This window comes from Hyperolius riggenbachi, chromosome 7 (assembly GCF_040937935.1).
Source record: "Hyperolius riggenbachi isolate aHypRig1 chromosome 7, aHypRig1.pri, whole genome shotgun sequence".
Taxonomy (NCBI): domain Eukaryota; kingdom Metazoa; phylum Chordata; class Amphibia; order Anura; family Hyperoliidae; genus Hyperolius; species Hyperolius riggenbachi.
Window position 1 is genome coordinate 255,418,837 of NC_090652.1, and position 21,946 is coordinate 255,440,782.

General features: G+C 44.4%; 1 protein-coding gene across 10 annotated transcripts in view; it reads right to left on the reverse strand.

Annotated features, from left to right (window-relative positions):
• The window catches only part of MYO3B (myosin IIIB), a 394,939-nt gene that overhangs the window by 267,077 nt on the left and 105,916 nt on the right, over positions 1 to 21,946 (reverse strand). For all 10 annotated transcript variants that reach the window (XM_068245545.1, XM_068245547.1, XM_068245546.1 and 7 more), the window contains one exon: positions 17,120 to 17,265. In XM_068245545.1, coding sequence (XP_068101646.1) covers positions 17,120 to 17,265 — 146 coding nt within the window. The remainder of the gene's footprint in view (positions 1 to 17,119; positions 17,266 to 21,946) is intronic.

A 21,946-nucleotide genomic window follows, 5' to 3' on the forward strand; every position in this document is an offset into this window, starting at 1 on the left:
GGCTATGGGCAAATTTGGGCACAGGGTTAAGCTGAAACATGGCTCATCCGGCTCCCGCTGAAACTCGGGGCTGTGTTAAATACTATTTCCCTTCCAAGTTGTCACAACTCGGGTGGGTGCATGTAATTAATGCACCAGCTACTGCCTGCGGCCAAATTACCTCTTCCTTTCAACAGGAAGACTGGCAGTGACGTATTTGCATCTGACTCCCCAGTCTGTTTATCTGTGAGGTGTTACACAGAATTTTCATTCATAGAATATTATAGAAGATTGGTGAAATTCTCTTGCTGTAGCAGTAAGATGATTGGAGCAGGACTAGGAAGCCCAGAAAAAGATATATTATTTCCCATTATGCACATTTGGCAGCACCATTGAAGGGGATGCAGGTGGTAAAGTATGGACCCTTACAGTTACAGCGAGTGACAGAGTAGGTGCAGAGATGGATTACATTCAGCTACATTCAGCACCATTTCAGCACCGGACAGCAGGACTGGGCGCACTCCATTTAGTTCTGGTATTTCCTCCTTCGAGGTTGGAATCAGGAAGTGTCAGAACTGAATGAAACACGCCCCATCATGCTGTTCAATGCTGAAAGTGGCTGTTCTGGTACCGAACCACAAGGACCCGAATTTGAAGTCCAACACTACTCCAGAAATTGTGTCAATTTACCCTAAAGCATGCATCCACACCTGAAATATGAATATTTTTTGGTTGCGTTGGCCATCATTTAATTCCTTTGTGTATTTCCAAAACTAAAGAGAGTGCAACGGGCCCACCAACAAGTTTGTTAAGCTACCTTTCCTCCCTCACTTAAAAGCTCCTTTCGGAGATTTTAAAATATATCTCCGACAGATGACATGTTAACAGAATCATTTCATGGTTCAGGGTGCTTCGAGGATGATTTATCTCCGTCTCCCGGCACTGAAGGCCGTTATTCATGAGAGGCCTATGAGGGACTTAATCATCTATTTTGATGAGGGGGAATAAGGCCATTATGAAGAAATAAAACATTAATATTCAGCTTGGGTTTGTCACCTACCTCCTCATCACACGTTTTGGCAAATTAATTAAGTGCTATCACTCAGCAGCAATGTATATTTGATGCCAGCGATATGCCTTATGAGGAAGCGCAGCTCTGTGCATTGTTTGATTTATTGCTTAACTGGAATGTATCCTATAATACTTAATACAGAAAACTATAAAGATCAGCAAGATAAGAAGGTCCTCTCAGCCATGAGATGTGGCACCCCTTTTCTGTGTCATTTTCTGCTTTTCTTACCCCTACACCAAGCCATAAAAGAGAGACAGAGATACAGAGAGACAGACAGAGTAAGGGCTCCCTTTGCGACATTGTTGGGCCAAGTTGAACACACGTGTGCTGTGTAGACGACACAATGTTTTGCTATGCAGGGGCAACGGAGGGACGATGAGTGGCGCATACATGATGTCACGCGGCAGACGGGGAGCAGCACGAACCATGGGATCGGCGTTGCTAGGTTTGAGTAGATCCATCAGGCGGATCGCTCGCTGTTTGGGTGTCGGGGGTCGTCGGGTGCCATACACACACCTGATCGTTGGCTGAGACGAACGATATTGGCCGCGCTAGCGGGAACATAAACTGAGAGGGATATGGATGTTTCCTTTTAAACAATACCAGTTACCTGGCAGTCCTGCTGCTCTCTTTGGCTGCAGTAGTGGCTGAATCACAGACCTGAAACAAGCATGCAGCTAATCTAGTCTGACTTCAGTCAGAGCACCTGATCTGCATACTTGCCTGATCTGCATGTTGAGGGGCTATTGGCTAAAAGTATTAGAGACACAGGATCAGCAGGAGAGTCCAGCAACTGGTATTATTTTAAAAGGAAAAATCCATATCCTTCTCAGTTTAGGTTCCCTTTAAGTCAGGTGTGTGTACGAGGTTTAACAGAAAATATTAAATCAACTTGATAAATAGATAAAAGGCCAATTTATTTGGGGTACACAATCACAAAATATGAATTTATGTCCCCAATATCTCAATATGTCGACAGTAATAGAGCAAGGCTTACAAATGGCACCAAAACTGGACAGCTTTTGGAGAAATACAATTATCTTTGACAAAGAAGGATTAAAATACATCAAATATTATTCATATCTTATTGAAAGGAAGAACATTCAAAATACAAATGGTGGCTACTGATTGCTAGGAATGGCTGAACATCACAAATTATCGTTTTACGGAACCATTCACAAGCATTTTTAGGCCCCATTCACACTAGAGCGTTTTGCTGGCGATTTCGGCAAAACGCTCAAACGCTAGCGCTTTTGAAAGCGCTAGTGTAATAAAACTCTATGGGCTTGTTCTTACTTGGGCGATTTGCGCTAATCGCGAAATGCAAACGTGTAGCCTGCACCATCTTCAGGTGATTTCCCGGTGATCGCGTTTCAGTTCTATAGAAGCACTAAACACGATCGCGGAGAAATCGCTGCACTGACCAGTGATTTTTCCGCATGAAATCGCCGAAAAAAATCACTCCCGCAAAACGCCAGCAAAAATCACCGGCGTTTTGCGCTTTTAAGTGTGAATTAAATAAATCAAAATAATAATAATAATAAATCTTAAATCAAACATTCATGGCAAATTTTACAGCAAAAATTCATACCGGGGTTTCCAGGTGGTCAGTAGGCAGTGCGTAATGACTACCTGGAAACCTGGTGGAACTGGCAATGTTTTGGTGAGGGATCGCTGTGCAGCTGCAATACTGACGTATAAGGATCCCTGGCAAATGTAGATGTGATTTGGCCATTATAAAGTTAATTTGAAAAAAAAAATGACGGAGAATGCAGCATGTGTCGATCCCTGGCCTAAAGACCGTTGAATAGTGCCACACACCAGCGATGATCGTAATCAGCCAATTAAGTCTACGCAAAAATTTGCGTGCATTTACGCTTATACGTAATTATGGTTTGTAAATTCAATTGATTTGATATAGTGATTCGTAATTTCACGTAATTTTTGCTTAATTTTGTGCCAACTTTGGTAGTGAATAGCAAAGCGCCAATACATGGTAGTGACACCAAAATTGCTACATACAGTATGTTAGGGAGAGTATTGGGTACAAGTCAAAAAAATAATTATCCAAAAAGACCTGGTAGTTTTTGAGAAAATCGATTTTAAAAATGCAAAGAAAAAGTGGTTTTTAACTAAAAAAAAAGTTTAAAAACCATTTTTCTTTGCATATTATGCATGTATGGGGGGTTTTCTATTAACCGTTAAAGTCAGCACAAAATTACGCAAAATTATGAAATATTACTATTACACACGAAATGAATTACTATTTTCCCTGAAATTTCGCAATACAATTACTATGCGTCAATGTGAATTTCGATGCAAAATTTTAGCCCACCACTGCCACACACGTCAATTCCATTCACAGCCCTGGACTGTACTAAGTATAACTATACTAAGTATAACTATACTAAGTATAGCAAGCCCCAGAGCAATGACATTCTGAATTCTGCTGCAGAATGTCATTTTGCGGACTTTTAAAAATCCTTTTTTCTTAAAAACTTCATGGTCTTTTTAAAAAAAAGTCCTCTTTTTTTTCTTCTTGTTCCCACTCTTCCCATTAACATGCACTTGTGGGACACAGCAGAGTTTACACTTACAGTGCACTGGAGATCTAACGTGCTGTGCACCTATGGATCCTTGTGGATGCTTGCTGGAAAAAACTTTTATCTGTGGAATCGTTCCTGGGTTATTCTTACTAACTGGATGACAGCCTAAGTGCTAGATCCACCTGGTGTATGAGGTGGCAAATATCTGATGACCTTTTACGGTTACAGTTATTACGCTATGGGAGCTTTGTGCTTTCTTTTCAGATATTGATTACTGTGGATTGCGCACTGGTATCTTTTTATAGAATGCTTTTTGGGGTTATGAGAAGAAAACAAAATGCCGGGAGGAAACCATCGCAAACAGAACATGGATCCAAGCTCCATGTGGATGGTGTCCTAGTTTAGAGTTGAACCTTGTACCACTGCAAAGCAAGAATACCAGCTACAAAGACAGCAATACAATCCTGGCTAAGGTTTTACCCACTAGCCAAAACTAAAATAGAACGTTTTAGCTGAAGGGTTTAAACTATAGGGCAACCTTTCCCTGTAGCAGCAGGGAGGCCCAGGACTATGGGGGAGGTGGAGGGGGGGTTCTTACAGTAACTCCTTCCGATGCTGGAGCAGCCCCTGCACATCAGTTGTCATGGGAGGAAGTCATGCTTGATATTTGTTTTCTAACAGAAAGAATTCATGGTCATGGGGGAAAAGAGGACCCCATCTAGGTTTTGCAGTGAAGGGTGCATGATCTGTACCTATGATTCTGGCTATGAAAGCAATCTATAGTGAATATGCAAGTTGTAAAACATATATAAAACAGCAGCTACCAGGAGTAGAGTAAAGGCGCTTAATTCCTGGCTCATTACACACCTTTGGCACTTGATTTGGCCTGAGGAAGTGGGCGGAGACCCACAAAACACGTTGCCAGTGCTATTAAAGATTATTCATTTCTTCATTGAGGTATGCTACCTCACACCTTATTTATTCTATAGATTTTAATTAATTTTATTATCCTTAAGGTGCCTTTTCATCCTGTTTGTGTATTTAATACTCCCTGTCTCAGGGTAGGAGATACCCTCGGACCCAGTCTACCTACGGGTCTCTAGGACCCTTTTTTCCTTGAAAGGTGCAACCATTTCCAGCTGACCGGGACCCCTGAGTGGAGTTGGGTTTATTGATCTCCACCTGCCTGCAATGGTTGGTTGCCCCATTGCAGCCTCCCTTTGTGATTACCCTCCATATACCATTTCTTGTTTCATCTATTGAGTGTGACGTACTGAACCATTTGGGCTCCCTTTGTCTCTGTGGTTTTATTGTGCTCCTCCCCTCCCCCCTTTATCCACTATTACCATTATGATCAAAATTTTCATAATTTTATAGTTAGTTATTTGGCCTTGTAGTCATGCACAGTAGCAACCATGTCCTAGGTTACTATTTGTGAAACAACTAGCTGCCTTGACAGCAGGCCCGGATTTACCTCACAGGAGCCTATAGGCACAGTCCTGGCACTTTAGATCGCAGCCTCCATGAATCTACAAACTCCCAACAAACCGCACCGCAAGTGTCCTGAAAGTCCCAGTTGTTACTTCTCAATTACTTCCCTTGCCCATTATAGTTAGCTACTGGTGCCCCTTAGTGTTAGGTAGCCAGAAGAACGCTCAATATTAAGTAGCTAGAGGTGACCCCAAGTATTAGGTAGCCAGAGGTACCCTCAGTATTAGGTAGCTGGAGGTGTCCCTGACTGAAGGGAGTTCTCATCAGTGGAATGCAAAGAGCTTGGTGAGTAACCTCTCATTTACACTCTCATCAGGACTCTGCATAGGGAAGAAGAGAGGGAGGAGCTTAGGAAGGAGAGTGAGACGCCTTTCCATCATCAGGTGCCTGTAGGCACGTGCCTACAGTGCCTTATGGTAAATCCAGCCCTGCTTGACAGTGCTTGGCCCTTTCTGCTTGCATCATTGCTGGGTGACACGAGAGTGGGGGAAGAGTTTAGCTTCCCTAATCAGAAAGGTGAAAATCCAAAAATCAATTAACCCTTCGCACACTCACATGCAAATGTTCAAACAAATGCATTCACAGATTTACTCATCCAGGCACAACTGTTATCCCTACAGCTAAATTAAAAGCCAGGGTTTTAGTTCACAGAAGAATGCATTCTTATGCTTAGTCACCTATACTGCGTAGAAGTACCCAGGTAAACATAGGTGTCCTAACTCTGGCCCTGTAACATGCATAGTGCAGACATGCAAACACATTCATTGCATCAAACCTATCAATGGATTAGGAGCACACATCCTAACTTCCTCTCCTGGGAAAGACAGTGCATCTTACCAATCGCACAAGGGAGCTAACGTTATGTGTCCATGTGCACCATGCGCATACACCAGCATAAGCTGTCTGCATGCTGACAAACATACAGGGGAAGGGGGGAGTGCACCGAATTGGACCCTAGCCACAGGGGTCAATGATAAGAATAAACATACATATATCCAGGCACATCGCCTCTAGTTAGGACATTAAATAAATTATCAGGGAAAGGGAGGTGCTGAAGGGGGTGTGGCTAGAAACAGCAAAAATCAATTAACCCTTCGCACACTCACATGCAAATGTTCAAACAAATGCATTCGCAGATTTACTCATCCAGGCACAACTGTTATCCCTACAGCTAAATTAAAAGCCAGGGTTTTAGTTCACAGAAGACTGCATTCTTATGCTTAGTCACCTATACTGCGTAGAAGTACCCAGGTAAACATAGGGTCCAATTTGGTGCACTCCCCCCTTCCCCTGTATGTTTGTCAGCATGCAGACAGCTTATGCTGGTGTATGCGCATGGTGCACATGGACACATAACGTTAGCTCCCTTGTGCGATTGGTAAGATGCACTGTCTTTCCCCGGAGAGGAAGTTAGGATGTGTGCTCCTAATCCATTGATAGGTTTGATGCAATGAATGTGTTTGCATGTCTGCACTATGCATGTTACAGGGCCAGAGTTAGGACACCTATGTTTACCTGGGTACTTCTACGCAGTATAGGTGACTAAGCATAAGAATGCATTTTTCTGTGAACTAAAACCCTGGCTTTTAATTTAGCTGTAGGGATAACAGTTGTGCCTGGATGAGTAAATCTGTGAATGCATTTGTTTGAACATTTGCATGTGAGTGTGCGAAGGGTTAATTGATTTTTGCTGTTTCTAGCCACACCCCCTTCAGCACCTCCCTTTCCCTAATAATTTATTTAATGTCCAAACTAGAGGCGATGTGCCTGGATATATGTATGTTTATTCTTATCATTGACCCCTGTGGCTAGGGTCCAATTCGGTGCACTCCCCCCTTCCCCTGTATGTTTGTCAGCATGCAGACAGCTTATGCTGGTGTATGCGCATGGTGCACATGGACACATAACGTTAGCTCCCTTGTGCGATTGGTAAGATGCACTGTCTTTCCCAGGAGAGGAAGTTAGGATGTGTGCTCCTAATCCATTGATAGGTTTGATGCAATGAATGTGTTTGCATGTCTGCACTATGCATGTTACAGGGCCAGAGTTAGAACACCTATGTTTACCTGGGTACTTCTACGCAGTATAGGTGACTAAGCATAAGAATGCATTCTTCTGTGAACTAAAACCCTGGCTTTTAATTTAGCTGTAGGGATAGCAGTTGTGCCTGGATGAGTAAATCTGTGAATGCATTTGTTTGAACATTTGCATGTGAGTATGCGTAGGGTTAATTGATTTTTGCTGTTTCTAGCCACACCCCCTTCAGCACCTCCCTTTCCCTGATAATTTATTTAATGTCCTAACTAGAGGCGATGTGCCTGGATATATGTATGTTTATTCTAATCAGAAAGGTGGGTTTCTCTATAGTAACTGCTCAGCTTTGTATAAAGGGTACTTAAACCAAGTAAAAGTATTGAAAATAAACATATGATGTACCTGCAAATAAATATTACATATTTACCAAGCTGACAGTTCCTCTCAGAAGCTTACCATTTTCTTTTAACAACTATCCCTTCCAGTTCTGACAAGATTTTGTGATAACTGAAACATATCAGTTACTGTCAGTTATAAATTAGTTGCTGTCAGTTATTGCTTAAAGGACAACTGATGTGCAAGGTAATGTCCCTGTTTCCCTATGGCTCAAGTGGGCGATGTTACAGTTTAACAGTGTGCTGACCCGGAAGCTGTTACAGGGTCACTGCCATTTTTAAAATGGAGGACAGAGAATTCCATTGATCATAGTGGTCAAACGGGATGCAGGAGAGGAGAAAGATTGAGGAGAGACTACACGGAAGGTAAGTATGACCTGTGTATGCTTATTCTGACTTCATTTTCAGGTCAGGTTTGCATTAAATTCTGGAGCTGTGTAAGGACTGCAGATGGCTGAAATAGACCAGCTTTTCATGACCTTTATTGGAAAAATCTGCCTTCAGAATCATTTCTGTTCCCTCAAAAAAAGGTATAATCAGGGTCTGCATTGTCCTTGTGACAAAGCAAGTTATATATAGTAAGAACAAAGATTAAAGTAAACGTTGTGTGAGCCAGTCAGCCATAGTCTGCAATTTTCTTACTGCAGGTCCACAACTGAAAAGAATAACGTGATATTAGCATAGCTTTAGTTAAGGGAATCAATTCTAATAAGAGATACGTGTAGCTATTGATTATATCTGTGCTCAGTTTCTGAGAGCATTCCAATGAGCTAGTGGTTAAAAATATCAAGAATCGGCGCAAACTAAAAGCTTGGACTATAATTCAAGAATTACACCCAGCCAGAATCTGAATGCATTCCCTCTAATATGCCTCCATGACACACACACACAGAACCCAATATGGTGTAGTACTGGGGTGCTCATTGTGCAGATCATGATCTACCAGTAGATCGCAAAGGACTATATAAATGTTCTGTGCCTGTGCCTGTGTGTCTGACTTCTGGGTAGATCCCATGCTGCCAGCACCCACCTGAGTGACGTATGCGTTGCACTCTGTCTCTTTGATTTGGATGAGCCTTGTGCAATATGCTATCCTGATGTTTCTTAACTTGTAGCTGTCTCAAAGTTTTGTACAGAAGTGTAGAACATTATGATGTTGCAAGGTTGGGAGCCATACATTTAGAAGCATTGTGCTGCTGACTACAATTTTGACGGACACTGAGCATGATATTGTAAGCATGATATTGTGACTCTATTTGGCTTACTGAGGAAGACTCTATGATCTGCATCTAGTTGGCTGGCGGCTTGTGGTAATCACTGATGGACTGCCACTGTGCATGTCCTGCAGTTGTGTTTTGCATCTGAACGTAGATTCCACCTGGTAGATCATTTTCTGTTTGTAATCTTTGAAGTAGCGTGCAACCTGAAAAAGTGTGGACACGTCTGGTATAGTATTCTGGATATAGTGAGAAATTATAGAAGAATAATGGGAAGGAATAGTTGCAATCCCAGACTGCAAGGCAAGCAATCACTAATAGGTGGGCATATCCAATAGAAAAAACAGCAAATCTGGCAGCCGTTTCGCAGGTTCCCCTGCTTCTTCAGAGGCACAGAGGCTTTGTGCCTCTGAAGAAGCAGGGGAACCTGCGAGACAGCTGTAAGGCCGACCACTTTGTACTCCTAATGTATTGCCTGTATCTGCTGGATTAAAGGGAAACACTTGGATTATTGCATATCGGTGCCAGATTTGCTGTTTTTTTCTATTGGATATACTGAAGTGTATGTGATCTAGAGCACGATTCGTTACAACCAAGGTCCAGCTGCTGTTCCCAGTCCTGCCAGTCCCACTGCTTTTTCTCTCTGGTTAAAACTAATAGGTGGGCATTTGAACGCCTGTCATCGTTTGGGTGTTGTTCTCCAGAAAAATTATATTTATGAGGCCATAAAATATCATACCTTCAAACAGAAGTGAGCTAATAAGGAAAGTACACGAGGAGGCGCCACATGGCCCTTCTTCAGTTATGTTTTCTCCTGAGTCTTCTAACAGGAGATGTTTTAACACCGTAAAGTGGGATAAAGCTCTGACATAATTTTCAATAAAAATGTGTTTTCCTACTTTTTATTACCCATACAGTTACCATATTTGCTTTTGTGCACAATATTGTCTGTTTACAAATTACAAGTTACCAAAGTACAGTGTATCTGCTCTGAAAGCTGCCATTGCATTTTATTGCATAGCTGCTGTATTTTGATATTAAAATCTATCTAGAAATCACTTTTCAGCTTTCTGCTTATACAGCAAAAAGAGCTCATTTTCAGCACAACTAGGAATGTGCACAAGTTGAAGTGGACAAAGGAATGCAAACAAAAGATAATATCACCTCTTCAGATGCATCAGGAAGCTTTCCATTGAAGAAGAAAGAGCTGTGTTAAACTGTTTGAATGCTGTTCTGCTACATTTTTTTTCTTTGTAGTAATAGATTTTATGCTGTAAATAATATTTTAGAGCAAAGAAGGAATGCTGAGTTTCATACCACTTTAACAAAATAATTCCTTACATTATTTTTATTTTATTTTTAGTGATTTTCAATTGCTAGGTATCGAAAAGTTATGACAATTGTCTCCTGGGAGAAAACACAGGAGAAACGTTCATTGAATAAGAGCCAGTGAAACAAAAAAAAATATCAAAACATCTTAAAAATGGGTGATACATGATAGTCTAGCAGATTATTTCCAAAATGGGGCAAGGACAAAACCGTGATCTCTGAACACAGATGACGAGAAAGTGGCTTTTGGGCCTTAAAGACACTCCGAGCAGTGCCTGTGGATATGCCTTTAAAGGGAAGGTTCAGGGAGGGAGGTAAAAAAATAAAAATCAATATCCACTTACCTGGGGCTTCCTCCAGCCCGTGGCAGGCAGGAGGTGCCCTCGCCGCCGCTCCGCAGGCTCCCGGTGGTCTCCGGTGGCCGACGCGACCTGGCCAGGCCGGCTGCCAGGTTGGGCTCTGCTGCGCTCCATGGCATGGCACTTCTGCGTCCCATGCGGGCGTGCTGACGTCATCGGACGTCCGCCGGGCTGTACTGCGCATGCGCAGAACTACTGCGCCTGTGCAGTACAGCCCAGCGGACGTCCGATGGTGGCCATGAGTTTATTTACATGACGTCACTCTAAGCGTAACACACGCTTAGAGTGACGCATCGGGGAGGGAACAGCCAGAAAAGGCGCAGCTTCCGAGAGAAGCTGTCGCTTTTTCAGCGGGGGAGAGGAATCAGTGATCGGGCACCATAGCCCGATACACTGATTGCCTAACGAACCGCGGGCCGGGAGCGCGCGTGCAGCGCTATCGGCCGCGGGAGCGCGCGGTAGCGCGCATGGTTCCTGGATGTAGTTTCTACGTCCAGGAACCAAAATAGGTTAATTTTAAAAATCCCTTCCGCGGACGCAGCCTCAGAAACTGCGTACCGCCAAGGAGGTTAAAGTACCCCTGAGCGGGGCTTAGAACAATGTACTTTTTAAATATTATTTGATTTTTTTTCTGCTGTGACGTGTCACAGCACAATCCTCCTCCCCCTCCAGCTCCCCCTCTATCTCCCGCTGTACTGAGTCTTTTGGATGATCGGCTGGGAGGAAGGATAAGTACTTTCTCCTCTCTGACCATGGGCGTCCGCAGAAAATTTTCCAGGGGGGGGGCAAAAAGTGGGGAGCAAAAAGCGGGGCGGCGCGCCGCAAATTTGGGCTGGTGTTGTCGCCGAAAAATGGGTGTGGTCATGAACCAGAATGTGGGTGTGGTCGTGGGTGGAGACAAGTTTACATGAACTAAGCAATGGTGGGACATTAGATTAGGACAGTGGTGGCGAACCTTTTGGAGGTCGAGTGTCCAAACTGCAAAGTCACTTTACTATCACAAAGTGCCAACAGCAATTTAAACTAAATACAAACGTTTTAACTCATACATGAACATTATGGAAAATTAAGTTGAAAATAAACTGTGAAGATAAACAATTTCATCCATCGTACTCCTGAAAAAAATTATTCATTTTTTTTAGAACCTCCCAGTTTCATTTTCTGTTTTAAAAAGCGGAAAAAGTAGATTTAATGCTATTGTCTCATATGATGATGATTCAGCTTTTTCCATAGTCTCGCAGTTAGCAATCATGTGACCCCCAACAAGACAAATTCAGCAATCATGAGGCCCCCCCCATCAAGCCAAATTCAGCAATCATGAGGCCCCCAACAAGACAAATTCAGCAATCATGAGGCACATAAATAGACAGCTTTTCACATAAATAGGCAGAATGCCCCCTTAATATGTAGACACCTCTCACCTGGCAGCAGTTCCCCAAAATACACTCAATCTGACAGCAGTGGTTCCCCAAAAATAGGTAGCCCCAGGTCTATAGGTGTCCCCAGAATAGGTGGCCAGCGGTATAGATGTCCCCAGAACTGGTAGCCAGGGGTAGAGATGTCCCCAGAACAGGTAGCCAGGGGTATATGTGCCCAGTATATGTAGGCAGGGGTATATGTGCCCAGTATATGTAGGCAGGGGTATATGTCCCCAGTATATGTAGGCAGGGGTATATGTCCCAGTATATGTAGGCAGGGGTATATGTCCCAGTATATGTAGCCAGGGGGATATGTCCCAGTATATGTAGCCAGGGGGATATGTCCCAGTATATGTAGCCAGGGGGATATGTCCCAGTATATGTAGGCAGGGGGTATATGTCCCAGTATATGAAGGCAGGGGGATATGTCCCAGTATATGTAGGCAGGAGTATATGTGCCAGTATATGTAGGCAGGGGTATATGTCCCACTATATGTAGGCAGGGGTATATGTCCCAGTATATGTAGGCAGGGGGTATATGTCCCAGTATATGTAGCCGGGGGGATTTGTCCCAGTATATGTAGCCAGGAGGATATGTCCCAGTATATGTAGGCAGGTGATATGTCCCAGTATATGTAGGCAGGGAGTATATGTCTCAGTATATGTAGGCAGGGGTATATGTCCCAGTATATGTAGCCAGGGGTATATGTCCCAGTATATGTAGGCAGGGGGTATATGTCCCAGTATATGTAGGCAGATGCATATGTCCCAGTATATGTAGGCAGGGGTATATGTCCCAGTATATGTAGGCAGGGGTATATGTCCCAGTATATGTAGGCAGGGGTATATGTCCCAGTATATGTAGGCAGGGGGTATATGTCCCAGTATATGTAGCCAGGGGTATATGTCCCCAGAAAAAGTGGCCATGTGTGCAGGAGGAGGGGAGCAGCGGAGAGAAGAGAGAGAGCTATGGGCACTCACCTTAGGGGGCTCTCCCTCCCTCTCTCGCTCTCCCCTCCGGAGTCCGGAATGAAGTGTGCAGCGGCGGATGGATTAGCCGCTACTCTGGCCTGATCCAGACCAGAGTGCGGCACCAGAACTTCCGGCGCAGGAGCGAGACGAGGTAAGTTCCGCCCGCTGCCAGCCACTGCACACTTCATTCCGGAGGGGACAGCGAGGGAGAGAAAGCCCCCTAAGGTGAGGAAAGGGGGGGGGAGACGTCCGCCCTTCCCCACTGTGCCCATAGCTCTCTCTCTTCTCTGCGCTGTTCCCCTCCTGCTGGCTGCACGGGCATGCGGCCAGGGGGGGGGGGGCAGCGGGCGGCCAGGCTCGGGCAGATGCCCGGTTTTGCTGTATGTGCGGACGCCCAGGTCTCTGACCATCCTTAGCTCCGCCCCCTGCTCGCGCAGCTTACAGTCCCGATCTGAGTACCGCACACAGTGTGCAGGGGAGCTGCACTGTGTGCGGGCTTGTGATGTACTAATATACACTATCGTTCTGATTTAAATTATCACAAGCCAGCACACATCGCAGTTCCCCTGCGCGCGGTACTCAGATCAGGAACTATAAGCAACGAATAAAGGGGGCGGAGTTAAGGACAGGCAGAGAGGAGGAAGTACTGACACTTCCTCCCAGCCCATAACTGACGTTCTGCTCAATTTGAAGATTTCGGCTGAGCAGAACGGGGGGCGGGGGCACTGAAGGGGGAGGAAGGTGCTGTGAGGCATGTCACTGCACAAGAAGTTAAACAGAATAATGAGTATATCATTTTCAACTTAAGTGAGGGGAATATGGAGGCTCCCAGTTTCCTTGCTATCCTCCTGATCCTCCGCCTCTAATGCTTTTAGCATATCCTGTCTGCGATCCACAACTGATGGCCAAAGACTTCAAACATGAATTAAAGTGACTTATTGGCCTAAAACGGCAAACCAAGCACAATACATTACCATATACTCATATTTTTACATTCATTTAATTTACTTAGAACATTATTGATTCAATATTTAAATGCCTTGTAAAGCAATGTGAAATGACTGTGCCATGTGAAATTATTTTTTTGAAGGAGAAACAAATGAATTGTAAAATCCTGTACTTATTTTTATCACGCAATCTTACCGATTATGTTTTATCCTGTGATTGCTGATCTCTAGATCCAATCACCACCAAGTTTGGCAGGTTTAAGCTTTGGAAATAAGCAGAACCCCCTTTACGCTGCTGTAATTGCTCTGACCTCTCCCAGTGCTGCCTCTCCCAGAGGCAGCAAGAGGCAAGGCTGCTTGTGACCGATTCATTAGCTCATGCTGGTGGCTTACTGGAGGCCTGGCCGGGGATAAGTAGATAACATTATGACGCACAACCTCATCTGCATATAAATTGAGCTAATCAGAAATGCAAATTGCAATCATGGAAAGATGTGAGCGGCGCCCATAATTGTATGAATGCTACCAGAGCTTAGTTCAAACATTTTCATTGTTCCCTTTGCAGCCAGGAAAATGATTTGCATCAGAAACTCGGATCGGAAAACATGCAGATTTTATTCCTTACTGAATCGGAGAGGTAGTGTTACTACAATAGTAAAATAATCGCTGTGGCTAATTAATATGTAGATAAAGGAAAAAAGAGCCTGGCAAATGGCTAGTTTCTTAACCCTCCTGGCGGTTTGGCAAAATCCGCCAGGGGGCAGCAAATACGTTTAAAAAAAAAAAAAAAAAAATTTTCATGTAGCGAGACGAGGTCTCGCTACATAATAGCCGCTCCCCCCAGCCCCTCCGATCGCCGCCGGCGATCGGAGATCAGGAGATCCCGTTCAAAGAACGGGATCTCCTGGAGGGCTTCCCCCGTCACCATGGCGATGGGGCGGGATGACGTCACCGACGTCAAAGGGGACTCCGATCCACCCCACGGCGCTGCCTGGCACTGGTTGGCCAGGCAGCGCACGGGGTCTGGGGGGGGGGGGCTGCGGCGACGCGTATAGCGGCGGATCGGCGAGTAGCGGCGGCGATCGGGCACTGCACGCAGCTAGCAAAGTTATGTAAATCGGCCCAGCGGGGCCTGAGCGGTGCCTCCCGGCGGCATAGCCCGTGCTCAGCACGGGCTTACCGCCAGGGAGGTTAAAGGACCACTGTGGTAAACTCTTACAAGAAGCAGTAGAATGCAGTAAATGATGAAGGATACCCACTTTTACAGTAAATATCCTGGTTTCAGCATCAGAAATACTTCCTATAGCTATATATCGCTGTATATATCCCTCCCTCCCACTGAGACTTAGCCTAGGCTCTTTATTATGCAAAATTCACCCCCCCCCCCCCCAATCCTGAGCATTCTGGGAGACCAGAGATCTTTTCTACTGGCTTTAGAACTCTCAGTTAAAGCGGAACAGAAGATAGGATTACAACAAACTGTTTCACTTACCTGGGGCTTCTGCAAACCTCCAGTAGCCGTCCTGTCCCGCGCTGCTCCTCCACGAGCCTCCATTCTCCAGCTGCCAGCTACTTTTGGTTTCACCGCTGGGCCACTGCGCGGCTCTGGCCACGCGTATCCTTTCTTCGCGTTTTAGTCCGCAATAGCGCAATTGCAGATGAGAACGCGTAGAAAGGATACGCTTGGCAGGGCTGCTCTGACCTCGGCTTACAAGTCGAGGAACGGAGCGACGGCGGGAGAACGGCTTCTCAGGGCTTGCAAAAGCCCCAGGTAAGTGAAACAGTTTGTTGTAATCCTATCTTCAGTTCTGTTCAGGGAGTGTTGTTATATAAGAAAAAAAATCTGATCACCCCCCTGAGAAGAAGAATTAGTCCAAAACTTGTCAGATTTTTTACTGCCTACTGTAACTGGCAGTGACATCAGATATCCTTAAAACATTGAAATCATCTGTTTTAGTAGAAGCTTTTTGTACATTATCAAGAAGAGTTCATCGTTAGAGATGGTCCAAGAGATTCAAATAATTCCAGCAAATTGAATGTACCGGGAGCTTGGAATTGGGCAAAGCAAAACTGAGAAGTCGTCCAATTTCAAGCTGGATGCAATTTGCATTAAATTAACATGCAAGCTAGAAATATTATTATCTAATTGACCATCTCTATTCAGCCCTTATTAGTGTCCCCCCAACCCATATTTCCTCTGCTGTGCTTTGAAGTGCTTAGCAAATGGAACTCAAACAAGAGAAAAATAATGGTTTTCCGACATAACTGTGACAGGTCATGCTGCAATACCAGATTTCACCAGCAGGGTAACAGAAGCCAACATTTGAAACTGAACAGCTCTGGTATTGTGTGATAGAGTTCCAGAGTTTTTCAGTTCCCTCTTATCTAACCCATATTTCTGAGCACAAACAATATTAATTTGCATATTTGCTATACAATATATATATATATATATATATATATATATATATATATATATATATATATATATATATATATATACACACACACAACTCCCCCAGATGACTTGGAAATAGTGGTGACATAACCACCTTGGATATCACATACAATCCACTGTTTCTATGAATTTCCTTCAATATATGGAGCTCTGCCTCAGCAGAGCTCTCCTGCAGTCTATTCACAGTTGCTGATAAGAACTTATTAGACGGGCTGATCTGCCTAAACAAACATATAACATAGAGAAGTGAATTTCTTCAGCAACTACTGTATATGTGGAATAAAACCTTTTATTGTGTGCTGTGCAAGAGTCTGGGCCTGCTTTCAGTAAATTAGGCCTCATACCTCAGCTAGAATACAAATATTTGTTGTTTGTTTGTTGGTTTGTTTGCTTTTAAGCTATGAGTTTGAAGTATGGATATGTATCCATTTTATTTTTATGCAAATTTTCCCCTTTATTATCATAGTTCAAAACTGAAATATGAACAATAACCCAAAACAGACAAATTTCAATAGCTTAGTATAATCAAACATGGTTTAGGTTATTGACTGCTACATAGTACACTTTGTTGCTTTGTACTTTGTTACATTTGAGTTATAGCTAGAACATTATTTTAAAAAATACTATTTATTAAACTGAGGCATATATACGTTTCCATTGCTGACGTACATAATGATAGCCTATGTGTGATCTAGGTCTCTCGCTTGAAAGCGTTTTTTCTTCCTTTTTTGCGGTTAGAGGGGGGCAACTGCATACAAACAAGCACAGCAAACATGCCAATTTATTACATCCTATCTCTTTTGTCATTGAGGGGGTTTTCAATTATTTTAATGCTTTGTGAAATTTAGATTTGGTCTACATGGTAATATCCAATGAATCAAGTGTGCCATCTTGTGGTGTACCTGGGAATCTTGAACAGAGCTTTGACTGGATGCATAGAAGACAAAGGCGGGTCTCCATCAGCCAGTTCTATGGCTGTAATCCCCAAGGACCAGACATCACAGCGCACATCATAGGAGTAATCATACTGTTGTTCACAGGCTATGACCTATTGAGGAGATGAAAAGGCTGTGTTATAGGCGTTTTGTTACATGAACTGCACACATCACCGCAATACACTGGGGAGCACATTCTCTTTCCCTATGCAGTTTAGCATCGCTGCTTCAGTTTCCCATATTGTGATGCAAGTCACACGTACCCAAGTGTTCTATATATAAATATATTTATACATCCCTGAGAAAATTGATGCAGTATTTAAAGGCTAAGGGGTATTGATTTCTTATACTTTCTTTTCTTTTTACAGACATAAAACTGCACTTTTCAATGTAGACAGACTACATTCCAATAAGCCATTATTAAATGTAACTGTTTCAGTTAGATCCCTCCACTGGTGTAACAACAGGGCCTGCAGCCCCTACCCCCGCGGGGGAGCCCGAGCCCCCCTTGGGGCCGTTTTGGGGGGCTGGAGGGGACGCAGCATGAGGGGAAAGCCATGCTGCACCTCGGCGGGGAGGGGGGGGGGCGGTCCCTCACCTCGGGCTCTTCCCTCTGCGCTCCCCTCCAGCATTGAATAGTTTGTGTATGCAGGCGGCGGGCAGCAGCAGATACATACCTTCCGTGCGCTCCAGCGTGGATGTTCCTCTCTCTATCCTCTGACGTGACTTCCTGTTTATACAGGAAGTTGCGTCAGAGCCCGAGGCGAGGGAGGGGGGGACCTTCCCCCTCCCCGCCGAAGTGCAGCATGGCTTTCCCCTCATGCTTTGTCCCCTCCAACCAGGGCCGGGCCGAGGCATAGGCTGGAGAGGCTCCAGCCTCAGGGCGCAGTGTAGGAGGGGGCGCACAATTCACTCAGCTGTCATTCCTAATTGTGTTTGAAGCAGAAAGAAATAAGAAAAGGGGATACATAGCAGTGACTGCAGCCAGATAACTAGATAGTAAGGTGTTGGGGTGGTTGTGGGCCCTGTGGCACCTCTTAGTCTAATAGCAATCAGTGTGTGACGGCTGGGGTGGGAGGGATGGAGGGCGCACTTTGGTGTCTCAGCCTTGGGTGCTGGAGGACCTTGTCCCGCCTCTGCCTCCAACACCCCAAAACAGCCCCAAGGGGGGGGGGGGGGGGCGCTTAGTATTTCTGCAGGGGGGCCGGTGGGACCTTGTTACGCCCTCATCCCTCAATCCTTGCCTGAAAGCACAATGGATGCCTCCTATGGTATGGATGGCGTAAGCCCCCCCCCCCCAACAGCTGAATAGAAGGGGAGTAAATGGCTCACACAGTCACGCCCCTTTCCACAGGGAACAATGAGAGGGTGGTGCTACTACTACTATTAATAATCCTAATATTTGTATAGCGCTTTTCTCCTGTTGGACTCAAAGCGCTCAAGAGCTGCAGCCACTAAGGGTGCACTCAAGGGGCCACCCTGCAGTGTTAGGAATTCTTGCCCAAGGACTACTTGCTGAATAGGTACTGACCCTAGCTAGGATATGAACCCAGGTTTCCCATGTCAAAGGCAGAGCCCTTAAACAGTACACTTCCAGCCACACTATGTGCCACAGCCTCTCTATGAGGAACCACAGGAAATTGGGCCACTGCAAGGTAAGGAGGCAACATCCACAACACCCTGGCAGGAAGCACCTACATGATATCATCACTGGAGATTATCAGGAAGGGGATTTGGAATGGAGATCATTGTGAGGAGATAGCTGGGTAAACAAATAAAAAACAAAAACAGTACATCCACTTTAACTTCCTGTAGCCAAAATCTCCAAATAGTAAAGTTATTGTTAGCATTGACCAAAGGGAATACAGTGGTACTTTGGTTTGCCAGCATAATTCATTCTGGAAACATACTTGTAATCCAAAGCACTCATATCAAAGCCAATTTCCCCATAAGAATTTTTGTGTGTGTGGCTTTAACAAGGAACCTATCCAATAACAGTTGCTTTTGCCTACTTTTGAGGATTTCACGGAAGTGTGACATTGTACAGCCCCTAAACCAGGCATGGGCAAACTCGGCCCTCCAGCTGTTATGGAACTACAAGTCCTACAATGCATTTGCCTTTATGAGTCATGACTGTGGCTGTCAGACTCCTGCAATGCATTGTGGGACTTGTAGTTCCTTAACAGCTGGAGGGCCAAGTTTGCCCATACCTGCCCTAAACTCAGTTTAAGTACAATTAAGTACAATCCTGCATAGTCAAAGGGAGAAGACCCATCGGTTCAGTCGTGAAGATGTGTATATGTTCTGTGCTTGTATATCATGAAGACACTACTTGCTTATCAAGTCAAAATTTCATAAACATTTTTGCTTGTCTTGCAAAGCGCTCTGAAACCAAATTAATTGCAATCCAAGTTTTTACTGTATACTGTTACTATATCTTCAAAGGACCGGCACCACACGATGTATTATAGCTCAGTGATATTTACTGCAGCATCACAGCAATCAAAAGCAGCAACGACAGCCCGCTGTTTCGGCCATAAGGCCTTTGTCAAGTCTGTGCAACTTGACAAAGGCCTTATGGCCGAAACAGTGGGCTGTCGTTGCTGCTTTTGATTGCTGTGATGCTGCAGTAAATATCACTGAGCTATAATACATCGTGCAGTGCTGGTCCTTTGAAGATGCTGTTGCTTATTACCCCTTGGTACTGGGGTGAGGACCTGGGCACCCCAACTCTTTACTATTGAGTGGACGCTCCTGGTCTCACGGATTTACATTGTATACTGTTACTGAAACATAAATAAAAAGGAAAGCCTTCTGGTATGCCTGACAAGCTAGTTGCTTTCATGTCTGACAGTTTTATTTAATTCCTGTTGTTATTAATCATTTCAGGCAACTGATGACCTCCTCAAACTCAAACAGTCACAACTGAATATGATTTCTCAAGTGTCATGAAATGAAAATGTACCGTGCAGAGTATGACTAATAAAACTTCAACAAGATACTCGTTCAGTAAGAAGCATTAATATTCCTACAAACCTCAATTCATGAAAGTCTCTTTAATTTAGGCAGAGGTTTCAGAGAAATGTCTCTACTCAGTTGTTACTATGCTGGGGACAGTTTGCTGTCTGCAGTCTTGTACAGATTTAGAATTGCGGGCTTGTGCCTTTGACATGGGCTGCCTGTGGAACTGGACTAAGCTTGAGTCTGACTCATCAGAACAGCGCCATTACCAGAGACAGAGGCTTATCTACATTTCATGGGGCCCCCAGCAAAAATTTGATTGGGCCTCCAAATGATCACACCCCTTCCCTTGCCTCCCCTTGGTGTCCTTTGCAGACTTAGGGCCCATCATTCAGATTCATAAAACAAGTGTAGCCACAAAAACAGCTGATCAGAAGTTTATTCCCTTGTATCAGAGGAAGGGCAGGTTAGTAGTGGTGGTAGCCCCCACAGCTCTGGGCCCTCCTGTGATCACAGCTGCAGCTCTCCTCTAGCTATGCCCCTGACCAGAGGTGTCTTCTGGTGTCTCTTTTTGGGCAGACAGAAATGTCCACATATTTGAGCTACCCAAACTGCATATAGATTTACAGATGAGAGCATTTTTTAAAGCAGACCTAGCAACAGGTATATATTAAAAATGTGAGACATACAATCATGGAAATATTACACTGGGGAAGAGGATTGTGCCCTATCAGGTGTACAAGCAACTGGTAGGGTAAATTAAGTGGCAGGCTGCTGAGATGTTGGACAGTCTGGTATAGAGGAAATTGGCATACCTCTTTTGATGCCAATTTTGGCGCCCGGCAGAGAGGAGGAAGAAATTAGACATGAGACAGACCTTGCGCATGCGCTATTAGGGCCCGCAGACTTCCTTTTCCAGGTCACAGTGGTACTATCTGTAGGAGTTGTCGTTTCAATACAATTGAGAGCAGGCATACCGGGACACCAAGGGATTGCCAGAGTGGCCAGCGAGTGTATACTCATCCCTGAATAGACGTGGGGATGCTTAAAGAGAATCTGTATTGTTAAAATCGCACAAAAGTAAACATACCAGTGCGTTAGGGAACATCTCCTATTACCCTCTGTCACAATTTCGCCGCTCCCCGCCGCATTAAAAGTGGTTAAAAACAGTTTTTAAAAGTTTGTTTATAAACAAAATGGCCACCAAAACAGGAAGTAGGTTGATGTACAGTATGTCCACACATAGAAAATACATTCATACACAAGCAGGCTGTATACACCCTTCCTTTTGAATCTCAAGAGATCATTTGTGTGTTTCTTTCCCCCTGCATCTCTCATGCACTGAAGTTTCAGGCTGCTCGTTTCTTCCTGCAAACAGCTTTGCCCTTGTCTGAATTTCCTCAGTATGTGAAAGCCCAGCCAGCTCAGATGACGATTTATCCAGCTTGTAAAAGATAAGAGAAAAGAGAGAAGCTGCCCTAATCTAAATAATACACAGGCAGTGTGCATAGAGGGGCCTGGAAGGGGGAGTTCATAGCAGAACCACAACACTGAAGAACTTGGCAGCCTTCCAGACACAGGCCGACAAGTCTGACAGGGGAAAGATACATTGATTTATTACAGAGACTGTGATAGCAGAAAGTGCTGCAGTAAGCCAGAACACATTAGAATAGCTTTTGGAACTTGTAGGATGATAAAAAACAGGATGCAATTTTTGTTACGGAGTCTCTTTAAAGGCATACCCAGTGCTACTGCTCAGGGTCCCTTTAACCACTTGCCGACCGCGCACTCATACCGCGCGTCGGCAAAGTGGCAGCTGCAGGACCAGCGACG